General features: G+C 40.8%; 1 protein-coding gene across 7 annotated transcripts in view; it reads left to right on the forward strand.

Annotated features, from left to right (window-relative positions):
- The window catches only part of THSD7B (thrombospondin type 1 domain containing 7B), a 299,255-nt gene that overhangs the window by 248,667 nt on the left and 37,968 nt on the right, over positions 1–12,620 (forward strand). For 6 of the 7 annotated variants that reach the window (XM_048309745.1, XM_048309749.1, XM_048309750.1 and 3 more), the window contains exon 17: positions 8,764–8,769. The exons of the other annotated variant lie outside the window; for it this stretch is intronic. In XM_048309745.1, the coding sequence (XP_048165702.1) occupies positions 8,764–8,769 (6 nt within the window). The remainder of the gene's footprint in view (positions 1–8,763; positions 8,770–12,620) is intronic. 7 annotated transcript variants of the gene reach the window in all.

Below are 12,620 nucleotides of genomic sequence, written 5' to 3' on the forward strand. Positions count from 1 at the left end.
TATTGCTGTGTCTGCACTTCTGGCATGCTTGTGGTGCAATGAAAACAAAGAAAACAATCCAAAAGAGACAATATAGCAGAAAAAAGTCCAAATGCTTAATATCACATTGCTTTGGGAAAAAACGAGGTAGGCTCCTGGAAGCATTCAGTCTGAGGGCATAATTCCCAACAAAAGCATGCATTCTTATCATTAGAGTTGCTGAAAATGTCATTTGCTATAAGTAGATGTGCTCTGAAGAAGTCTGCACATATTACTGTACCGAGCAAAGATAATCTTCCCTCACTGTATCCTGGTTTGTTCTTCGTTTTAGAGCTGCCTTTGTATACACCATCAGGGGCTTCCTTCAGTACTTCACCTAATCTTCTTTAAGCCTCCCATAATTGTTTCCCGAGGAAAGGTGTATTTTACCCACTGTGGCATCTCACCTCATCCCCAGGAGGTCTTAAAAGCATAGCCATTACAATAGTGTCTGTTACCAGCATTTGCTCTGCCCCGGCCCTCCCCACTGGTGATGTGTCTTGTTGATTCCAGGAATGCAAAAAGCATCAAGACTGTAATCTTTGGAAAGCATCACAGTGAGTTTTCCAGTAGGCAGGGAGGATTGTTGAGTTGCCTTTCTCTCCAGTAAATGCTGGGGTCCCTCATGCTCTTCTGCACATGCCAACACCTCTGAGTTGCTGCTGGTTTTGCACCCAGGGTAGGGGGCTGCAGCAACAACAGTGCTGGGTGGCTCCAATGGTGTTCCCCACGGAAGAGATGGGATTTGTTCCTGATTTTAGGTGGAAATCCCAAGTGCCAGCAAGAGGGATTTCTCTGATGTCTTTTGCTTGTGTGAAACCATGCAGCTCCTGCCCAGTGTGCCATTAGGCATTTTCCTTTAGTTGCTTTGGTTTCACTCTGCAGTGCTCAGGTGCAGGCATAATCGTTTTGTTTGGATGAGTGAGGAAAATAAATCCTTTTTCCTTTTGTGTGGAGAATCTCATGTCAGAGATATTTACAAAGGGCCCTCTGGCTGGCAGTGCACCACAGCTACCTGCTCACATTCCTTGTGTTTAACAGCACATCCTGCTCCAGAGACCTCTGTCCAGTGCTTGAGGAAGCCAGGCAGGAACAGAGAGGCATAAATTTTGTGGTTTAGATTGTTTATTTTGAATATCCTGTTTTGCTGACCATCACAATGAGAAATACGGTTTGGTTTTGTTGGTGTCCAGCAGTTGCCTGAGTTTTTCTGTCAGGCATTGTCCTTGAGAAGCATCTTTCATTGTATTTAGAAGGGAAAAATGCTGCCTCAGGTTTCTGTTTTCCTCAAAATTGTAATGTCTTTTGTTTTGATTAAGAAAAATATTTCCATGTCTGAACATGCATAAGCACAAATAACAGTTGATTACTTTTTTTTTTCATTTCCATGGTGCAAAAGAAGGAATTTGTTTGCCGCTTTTCCTTCTCGGATATTTTTTTTTATATGATAGAAGGTAACAGAAGGCAGCTCAATTGTTCTATTAGATAATCTGAAAAAAAACCCCAAACCAACCAAAAATCCAACCTAAACTATTATTTATTCCAAATGCAGTGGATTTTTCAGTGATCTCTACCAGGCTATATCTGAAGCAGTGTGCTCTATGCTGGTCCTTCATAGGCTAGACTTGTCAGCATTTGGCAATTAAAAATGTAATTTGCAAACTGTCTGATGTCCAAATAATAAACACTGAGAGGAATTTACTGCTATGCTCAAGTATTTTTAAATGGCTCTTTGAGTGAGCAGTTACTTTCCTTGCTGTGGTGTTCATGTCTAAGTCTAAATGAGAAGGCAGTGAAATGTGGCTTGTTCCATGTCCCAGTATTTAAAGCTACAAAGAAGATGGAGGCTCCCTTTTTGCAAGAAGTTGTGTGGAATAGGCAACAGGTAAAAAAACCATTACTTCTTCCAGCTGGACACAAGGAAATTTTTTCACAGTGAGAACAATCTATTGGAATAATCCAGGGAGGTGGTGGTTTCCCCAGTGCTGGACGCTTTTATGATGCTGGGCTACCTTGTCTAGACTGTGCTTTTGCCATGAAAAGTTGGACCAGATGATCCCTGAGGTCCCATCCAACCTCATATTCAGTGATTCCATGATTCTCTGAAATTTGTGTCTGGACACACACACTGGTGTGCAGCTGCACTGTGGGAGAGGCTTTGGTACAAACCGAATGGAGCTTGATTCGTACACCTGCATCGCTTGCTTTCCGCAAAGGTTTCCAAAGGTGGCTTTGTAAATTAAGCTGAAAATAACCACACAAGTGTTGCCAGTAGAGCAAATGATGGCACTGAGGTCACTATCAAACTGTCAGTAGATATACAGGCATTAGCCTTTTAAACATTGCTGCTTTTCCAACTCTTCTGTCTATTGCTTGTCTCACATGATCAGAAGCTGTTACAGGATTTGCCAAACCACAAAAAGACGACCCAAGTCAAGCCCAGCAGGGTTCCATGTATTCCCTGTTGCAGATAACTTTGTTGTTGCTTCTCTGTGCACCTCTGTCCTGCCTCAGACATACTTTGCTTTGTGTTATACTTTGTCAAGCCTTCATAAAACAGTGAGCCTCTTCTAGTGTTCTCCTTTGTCTTCTTTTTGCCTTTATCCTTCACTGTGTCACTGCCAGTATTCCTTATTACCATATTTCTCCTCTTTTTCTTGTTTCCCCTGAAATGCACTTCTGCACAATGAATATTTGCCCTTCTTTGCCAGCTGTTCTCTCTCTGTCTTCCTTCTTTTCACTTTCCTGTCAATCAGCTCCTGTTTATTCCTAGTGATATCCGTGCATACATGCATATATTTGCCCATGTGTCAGGTACTATGCACTGACCTGCAGGAAGGTCAGAGATGCATTGCTAAGCAAGAGGTCTTATTAATAAAAAACAGCAGGAGCAGCTGTCTCAGAAGCAAACCAAAGATCTGGAAGCCTCTATCCAGAGACAGGAGACTCCAACTTGCATTTCCAAGTATTCCATCTATTTTACGCACCCCAGAGTTACAGTTGAGAAATGGCAGAATTCATTGATGAATAGATGCAGGAAGGGGAGTGTTTGCTTTATTTAAATAATTGCTTTGTTTTGTTTTCCTGCTCCATCCTGATGCCATTGGTGCCATTGTGACCTAGCTAAAAATTATATTCTGCTGAATTCCAGCTCCTGTCTTGCTTAAAATTTAGTAGCTAGAGCTGATGCAGTAAATAAAATATTCTCATCTTTGGGGGATCAACATTTATGGGATGATACATGAACTGGCTGAACTCCAGTGTGCCTCTGATCTATAATGTAGAACTGTGGTTTTTTGAGGGCCTCTCAAAATGTACGTGAAATCCACGCAAGAATCCCTCCAACTTCAATGTGCAATTTATATTTAAAGTACGTAGTGTGGCTTAATAAAAGTGGTGCTCACTGGATGATTAATACATGATTTAGGAGTCTTCTCTGGAGTTCCTCATTTAGAGATCCTAAGACCAGAGGTACATGATGATGATGGTGACGATGATGATGATGATGGGGGTCTGCTTTGACCTCCTGTACAGGATAAGCTCCTTGTCTGCAGTCAAATCCTTGCCTAGCTGGGGAGCTTTGTGGAAAGGCACACTCTTTGGCTGGAGGAGGAATAACCCTGGATAAACTGATCCAGTAGTTAATTTCCTTCATACTTAAAAAGTTCCCTTTTTTTATAATTTTAGTTGAAATTGTCTAACTACAGCTCTCAGCCTTGGGAACATACATCTTTACCTGCTAGCTTAAAAAGAGGTCTTCTAAGAGAAATTCTCTCTGTATATTCTCAAAAATAATTGAATCTCCTCTTTTCCATCTCTCATCTGAACCAAAGTGGGTTTCTTCATTTTGTTACTTTTAGGCAAGTGTTTCAGACTTTGAATTATTTTCCTGGATTTCCTTTAACTGCTCTGTCATTATCAATGTTACTTTTACAATGAGGAGCTAGGACTGTAGTCAGTGTTACAACAACTGTGTTGTTAATATTTAATAGAATGGCAATTCCTCCCCACTGTTCCTCTATGAGGTATAAGAGAGCCCCTGGTTTCCAAAACAGAGTCAGGCAATCTGTGATTTATTCAAGGCAGCATTGAATAAGCCAGCACGGAGCTCAGTGATGCTGCAGATAGATGGTTTCAAGCTGCTGAAGATCTCTTTAAAGCTCTCTCAGGTGTCTTTTTGCTGCTCTGCACCTGGTGTGATACAGCAGAGTTATTTCTTTTTATGGCTCAGCATTACTGTTTTATCTGACAGTGATACCATGCTTTGTTGACAGACCTGCCATCATACAGATGGTAACTAATTATATTGGTGTTTTAAATGTTTTCCTGTAAAGCAACAGAGGAAATGCCACCACTCACCTTGGCAATTTGATTCTGGTCTTTATAGTGTTACTGTCATCAGTTGTTCCCCAGTTGGTTCAAATCCTTCGGCTTTCTCATGAAGTTAGGTGCCTAAATCTGGATGTGCTTCCTGAGATGAATCTGTGCCACAGCTGAAGTGGTACCTCAGTGTTTTACAAATTCTGCATTTGTCTCATCATTTTACTATACCATTGAATCGCATTCTCTTCATGGTTCTGTGCAATTTCTGGATCCAGGACAGTGGTACCACTGAGGGACTGTTTGTTTCTCATCTTGTGTTCTCACTGTTCTCTGGTCAGTCTCTGCTCACTACAGTTCTTTACCTCTCTTTCAACCTATTTTTTCATTCCATGTCACCAATTCATAAAGCACGTCTTAAATTCTCTTCTTGTCTGCCAGTTTCCTCACTGTCTCTCTCACCTTGGCAACATCCACAGAGTCAGTAAGAATCATTTTCAGTCCATCAGCCCCAAATTAATGAAAACAAGGAATATGACTGGATGCAAAACATAAAGCTCTGCAGAGCCCTGTGTGTGGTTTCTTGCCAGTTTTACACTTTACTATTCAGAATGTGATTTTCCAGCACTGTACTGCAGAGTATTAGATTAATCCAAACCATATTTCCTTAGCCTTAAGGTGTGTGAAAGGCTTACTAAGGTCGACATAATACCTGCCATTTCATCCCTATCCACAGCATCTCTTATCCTGTTACTGAAGAACATCAGAATGATTTCACACAGTTTGTTCTTGACAAACACATGCTGCCTGCTACTCATCTCCTTGTTATTTTCTGCTGCTTATAGATGATGGCTGTAGGAAAATATTTTCCCAAGAATAAAAGTTTGTATGACTGCTGAGCAAGTCACTGTTTTCCTCGTTTCTTCCTCCAGCTCTCTTGCATTGCATCTCATCTGAAGGATGCTGGGCTTCTTGTCCCTGTCATTCCTGGATAACCCCATTGACACAAAAGTTACTTCAAGTGTCTCTTCAAGTTTGCCCTCCTTGTTGGCCAGACTTTCTGAGTCAGTGTCTATCATAAAAAGTTTCTCTCATCTTTCTTTGTCTTCACCCTGTTGGTGATCTTGCATTTCCTGCCATTCCCTCTATTGTAAATTGACTTTTTTTTAGTGTTGGGCTTTCTCTGCATGGCTCCTTTGATAGATAATGGTGTTTCCCCTCATTTTTGACTCTTCAGTTCCTTTCAGATCTGCTATTCAACATCAGTTTCTTGTCTCTGCCTTGTTAATTTTCCTTACTTTCTCTTCTACTATGGGCTGTCTTTCTTTTAGACCATATGCATGATCTTTAAATTACTGTGTCCTCTAATTTATATCCCATGCTGTTTGCTGTGTTGCATTATTTAATTCTCTAAAAGGTTTCATGTAGAGTGGTTCATGTGTACAACACACTGCAAAGCACAGCTGGGTTGTGTAGTGTCCATAAGCATTTGCTTTCTATTTCCTCCTTTTACTTACTCTTTTGGGAAACAGCCTTTTCCACTCCATTGTTTTCAGAATCATGGATGCGTGAAGGTGGTGCTCCAGGGAATGGTAGAGGTGTGAGAACTGCTGAATCACTCGTGCCCTGACATACCCATCCTGAATGGTGGTACAGAGCAGGACTTGGTGCACTGGTGGTGCTTATTACAGGGCACAGTACCCTCTGGTACATGATCAAATGAGGAGTTCAGTGTTCTGGTAGGGTTCTAGTAGTCAGATACTCATAAACTCCTTAAAACCAAGAAAATATAGTTATGTACTAGATGCTGATGTTTGCAGAGCATGGGCAGCATGAAGAATTATTCTATTGTTCCCTCACAGAATAATAGCATGTTTTGGGTTATAGGGGACCTTTAATATTATCTAGTCCAACCCCCCCCCCCAAACACCCCTAGGGATGTGTTCCTTGTCAGATTTATTCAAAAAACCTTCTATTTGCTTTTTGTATAGCTTCTCATTAATCAGAAATATATAGGCAGTATTGATGTCCATTTTAAATAAATACATACTGCAGCAAAAATTCACCATGATCAACACTTTTTTTTCCCCTAAATTTTAGTGAAGCACCTATAAATGTTCAGATGTTTCTTGCTTGCTACAGCATGTCCCAGAGGAATTCAGGAGAAGCCTTTGCATTGATTTGTGGGGATTTGTGCAGGTCCATGTCAAGCATTTAACCTCAAACTACAGGTCAGTGATAGAAATGTAGGAATCTGAAAATACATATTCCCTGAAAGAAAGGAACAGAAACATAGAAGGAAGATACCCTGAACTACAGGGACATCAGCTACCCCATAAGGTAGTGGCTTGCAAGCACTTCCCTCTTATCTTTTGGCTTGGGGACAGTGTATGTGCACTCTGATGTTTGAAGTAGGTTAGGTAGAATTTAACTTCTGGCTCAAGGGAGCCTTTAGTTTATTAAATATGGATGTTCTTTCAGGTAGAAGCATGGTTTCTCTCTGCAGCACATCACTTTCCTTGAACATATACATTTGGGGAAGAAAGCTCGGCTCTTGTGGCCCTAAATCTTTTCTGTCTGGATCCACCTTCAAGAAATAGCAATAAAAACTGTCAGATTGTAACAATTGCAGGATTTTTAAGTGTGCAGTGGTGTGGTTATAGCTGCCTTCACATCTGTGGGTTTGTGTGCCTGGTCCTGAGGCTGGGCTCTGTGCGGCGCTGCCGGGGGATCTGCCTTTGCCTCACCTGTAATTACACGGAGAAAATCACGGATCTGCCTTTGCCTCACCTGTAATTACACGGAGAAAATCAGGGGAGTTAATGCCGCGTCTAAACGCGGTACTAACGTCTGCCTGGCCTGGCAGCCAGACAGCTCCCACAAACAGGCCGTGCAACAGGCTGTCACGTACCCTGCCTTCTGCAGTATCTTGCGCTTCTAGGAAAATTCTTCCAGCTCCAGTTGCTAATCAGGCTGTGGGTGATCTCTCCGAGCTCTGAAGCTATGGGATCTATCACTCATCCATCAGCCCCCGTCCCGCTCTGCCTGCGAGCATCCGTTTCTGTCTGGAAGCTGCTGAGGAGGAATGAGACCTGCTGCTGAGCAGGCTGGGGGAGAGCCACAGTCTCATCCTAACCAAACAATCAGGTTATGGGCTGGTTTGCATTTCTATTCCGGCTCTTGCAGGAACGTAAACTGGACTGTTTCTTGCTGTGACTGCGGGAAGCCTCAGGAGCAGTTTGCAGTTCTCTCTGCTTCCCAGCCTTTGGTGTAGCCTCATAGAAGAGTCTTTCAAAAAACATAACTTTCAACTGCCTGACACTTCACAGTCTCTTCTATCTCTTGTCTATAGTGCTATCAATCAAACTGTTCTTGTCAGTTAACTGGTTTTAAATCTCATGTGGAAAAATTGTCAGTTCAAGATCATGCTATGGTAAGGACAGACGTGACTGCTCTTGCCGTGTTAATTCATTCTTGCTTAAGACATGAAAATAAACTGATAGAATATCAATTTGAAGCTCTTAGACCTTGAAATGATTTAAAATCTCCTAAAAGAAAGGCTGGGGCTGAGATTTGTCTCCAAGGCATCATTTTTAACTTAGCAGGAAGCTCTGATGGTCTTTTCTTTAAATTGCCTATTGTCCAGGTACCTACAAAGAAAGTGCTTCTGTGGGACTGTTTGTGTTTAGTGACGGCGTTTATTTCATTTCATGTGACAGATGACTTGGCTTCTGGATCGAGTAATTACTTGCTCACATCCCGCCGGGGCAGGTTTCTGACCTGCTGGAGTGCCATGATTGGGTCTGGGAGCACCGGCTGGCTGGGCAGGGAAGCACGGTGGTGGCGGTGACAGGCTCCAGAGCCCCGTGTCCCCAGGCTGGGGTGGCTCCTGGCACACCTCTGTGGGGGCTTCGTTGGGTGTTTCAGTCAGATGAGAGGAGTGGGAGATGGCAGCTGCAGGCTTCACTGATGACAGAGCCACCCAATTAAGATTGAAACGTTTGAAAGCCTTTCCGGTCTGTTATGACCGATAGTCTGTAATTGGGGGGTGTCTTACCAGATTTCAGGTTCATAGATTTTCATAGATTTTTTAAAACTTTTTTTATTATCCTAAACTTTGATTGTGAGACACAGTGATGAGCTCCAGAGGATTGCTGGATGGAGCTGAATGAACTCTGCTTTGTTCTTCAGCATAGTAGTGCTTTTCATTCACTCACAAAGAAATGCCTGATTTCTGCTTGAGGTAATTTTTTTTTTAAAGATGGGGAAATCGAAGGATTGAATGCAACATTACATTGTGGCAATTTTATTTTAAGCAGATTTTTTTTTTTTTTGCAATATTATCATACAGCAGCCAAACTAATGAATATATAATTTTCTTTCCTTTCTGCTTGTCATGCCCTGCTAACATGGACATCTACGAAGGCTCAGGTTGGTGTTGCAATCTGTCTTCATCTTGTTGTTCTCATCCAGTAAAAAGGGGCTTCGATGTTTTCTTCATCAATCAGCTTTTTTTTCCTCTTCCTCACTTTAAAACTGGATCCAACATTATTATAACAGGTTTATCCAGAGAAGTGCCACATTTGTTTGTTACCCCTGAAACTTCAGCTGCAGCAAAATGTGCTGTTTCAGAAACAAGGGATATTGATTTGTTTATATCTACTTAAATTTTCTGTGCTTGCCTAGCTTTGTGACAGGGAGGCAGCAGCACCTACAACTCCTGAAATCTGCGAAAATGCACTGAGACTCTCACTAATGAGTTTCTGCCTGGTTTTAAACCCCCATATTTGACAACATAGTAAGATGGCATTTGTTAGTATCTTACCTGGATTCAATATTTTCTTGATAGGGATGAAACTTAATTAAAGTGTAAAATAAAAAGCAGAGGCACAGGAACTGGCCGTTTGTGACTGTATTCTCAGCCCCCATTCCCACTTTAATGCTTCCATTTTTTTGTATAACTCTGAGGCTAAATTGTCTTGCCTGATTATTTCAGGTAGAAATAAATACCCAGTATGTGCAAGGTTATACTTTGTGCTATGTCCTGCTCCTCAGAGGTTGTAGTGACAGTGAAACCACGAGTAAAACCAGAAAGGCAGGTTTGGGGCCAGGAGCTGCATATTTTTTCCTTATTTAATCATGTTGAATGATACCAACTTGTTTTTTTAATCTCTGAGAGAGAGCACTCATGCTTTACCATGTTACAACTTGGTGTTTCTAGTGCCTGCACCAATCTCACAGAAAATAAAACCACTTACCACTCGTAAATATGAATTAATAAACCTTGCTGAGCAGCATGGTAGTTCTATCAGAGTGAGCTGTAATGACTGGGGTTCGACAGTCGCCTCAATTAACTTTTTAAACAAGGCATTTTCCACTCATTGCACTTAAGAATTTGAAATAAATCAGTGTCTGACTTTGAATATTTAGTTATCCATTAAAAGAAGGTAAGGAATTTACTAGAAGCATTTTGTAGAGACCAGCAAAAAAGTAGATGCAGTAAAAGCAGCTAAAGGCCATGGTGAGGGAAAGTGGAGCATCCAGATGTCTCAATAGCAAGAAACACCCTGCTGCTTTCCTAATTTCTCCTCTTTTCCTCATTTTGCAGGCAGAATTTTACAGTGCTGCTTTTTTTGATGGATTCATCCTGAAATGTCTTTATCTGAACTTTCCAGGACCTGATTTTAAGCTGAGATATCATCCAGTTAGTGCAAGAAATTGGGCATTTCCAGATTGAATCCCCTACTCCCTGAGGGCTCCCTTGCCACCCTCTAATAAATCACTCAGCTCTTCATCCTCAGTTGTATCATGTGTAAATTAGGATTAAAGTTGAGCAGTTTTGAGGATTGGGCTATAAATAGATTATCAAGAGCAGAGGAAACTTCAGAGGCTTGATAAGTGTTTTCACTCTTTTCAGAGAAAATAATTTTTCAGCAGTTTTTGAAGTAGTGGTGTAATGGTGAGGGGGTCTGTTTCTGTAGGGGCTTCCATACTGCCCACAGGGCAGGCCCTGGGAACTGGTGAAACTCTGTGTCTGTGCTGTTGCAATTACTGCCCTGGCTCTGTATTTAAAATAAAATGGATCCCATCCTTTTGCCAGATACAAAGTTTTAGACAGTTCCAGGTTTTTTTGGTTCCACGCCAGTGAAGGCTTTTCAGACCCTTAGCAAAGCTCTAATTGATTTTCTTTTCTCCACACCACAAAGGAGGTAAGAAACACAAACTCCTTTGATTTGGGTGTAAATGAAAACTAAAACTGCTGAATTTGCTTCACAAGTATTTGTGCAGGGATCTGCTACAGGCATACAAAATTCAGGAATTCCAATAATTTAGAAGTCTTACTACATAAAGATCTGCTCAAACTTTTGTCCTCTAAGTCATTTTGAGCAATTTTTTTTTTTTTTTAAGTTTTGGTGGCTATTTGCAGCATCCAAATACCTAAAGAAAAGTACTCATCAGTGAAGCTGCTGCTTTGCAAAATCTAAATTGCTTGAAAATTAACTGTTCAACCAAGTTTAATAGTGGTGAGCAGTTAGCATATTTCTGGCAATCATGATCAGTATATAAACTAGGATGAAATAAAATCAATTTTATTTTAAGGAGAACTATTTAATATTGAAATTTCAATGAGATAATTTCTGTGATGTAGTGTTTGTTAATCTGCAAGTACTTGTCCTTCAGTTATACAGTTAATTCAGTAAAGCTTTTAAGTGTGTGCTTAGATCTGCCAAATCAATCACGCACTTAAGTAATTAACAAAGCAAGTACTCCATTTTTAATTCCGTTCAAAAGAATTAAATAGAAGAAATTCACTCTTAGAAATTATCTGGTTTGGATTAAACAGAATGTGAAAGCACTATTGGAACATTACAAAAGTTATTCAGCTAATATATGGGCATCTTTCAACCAAAAAAAGAGATTTAGGTGAACAAGGTGGAGTCAACGTAGAAGTCAAATTTGTCGATTATTACAATGAATGGACATTTTTTGAGATGTATTTCCCACCATAGTTTGGGTCCATTCATGTCAGGCTGGTTGCAAGAGAGGTGCTGGCTGTGGCCTGCATGTCACCAGCTGGTGGCCATAAGCTCTAAGAGGAGGAGAGGTCCCTTTTGCATGGTGGCATCCCACTGCTGCCTCCTCTTGCAGCCTGGATATGCAGAGAACGTACAAGTGGTTATGCAGAAAGTAGTATAAGTGAGCAAATTGCTGTCCAGTCTCAGTGGGAGTGGTTTTAACCTTTACCAGCAAGTCTCTTTGAAAAACAGAGCAAGTCAGCTGTCTTTCCTGTATGAAATCTTTTCTGCCTTTAGTGTTACTCATGGTGGTCTCCATAGTTTAAAAATGGGTTGTTATTTCTTCGGTTCTGGCTGTTTCAATGTATTAGGTCTAATGTAACCTTGATATAAGGGCAGCCATGTGAAATGAACCTATGTTAGCAATGAATTTAGCCCATTTGTATTAGAAATGAATAGCACAGAGGTAGTCCTCAGGGTCTCAGGCAACTGCTACAGTGATCAGTTTGGTTGTTCTAATATAATAAGCAGATATTGACTTAGTTGGAGTGAACACCAAGATTTACTGTCATGAAAGCTAAAATATCGACTGAGGGAAAACCAGAGTCAATATTTACCTTGAGGGACAATAAATCTTGATGTTCACTGAAATATGAAGTCACTATGATTTTCAGAAGTGGTGAACCTCGTTCTAGTTTATTCTGCAGGTGCTCATCAGACAGGCCACCTGAAGGATAGGTATGAATTTCTTTTAATGAATCACATCAGCTGAGCAAGTGCATTTGTTTCTGTAAGTCCTTTGCAAGGTCACTATTATTCCTGACCTACATTTAAATAAGTAAGTTAGAGAATATTGTAAATCCCGCCAAAGCTCTTTGGTGGTTAGATATTTGGATTTTTCATTAAAAGGCAAGTATCAGCTATTAAAAGAGAAAATAAATAGATTAACGTTTATATATCTTGTTGAAGTAACTGTCCACATCAATATGCTTTAGCAGGGGCTCGGGGTTTGCTTTTGAGTGAATGGGAACTGGGTTCTTTTATGAGGGCAAGCTTTAGCAGTCTGTCTCTTAAAAAGTAGCTTTTGTCCTTCTTCCTTTTTATTTATTTAGAACTGTGCCCATTAACTTGATTTTGGGATGATTCAGGTGTTAAAGATGTGTTCCAAGTTAATTCTGACTACAAAGAGTGATACAGTAATCCTGTGAAAGGCAGCAGCAAAACTCCCCTTGGCTTCAGTCAGGCGTTGTTTCAGCCCTTGGTTCA

Source organism: Corvus hawaiiensis, chromosome 7, assembly GCF_020740725.1.
Source record: "Corvus hawaiiensis isolate bCorHaw1 chromosome 7, bCorHaw1.pri.cur, whole genome shotgun sequence".
In the NCBI taxonomy this organism is placed as follows: Eukaryota; Metazoa; Chordata; class Aves; order Passeriformes; family Corvidae; genus Corvus; species Corvus hawaiiensis.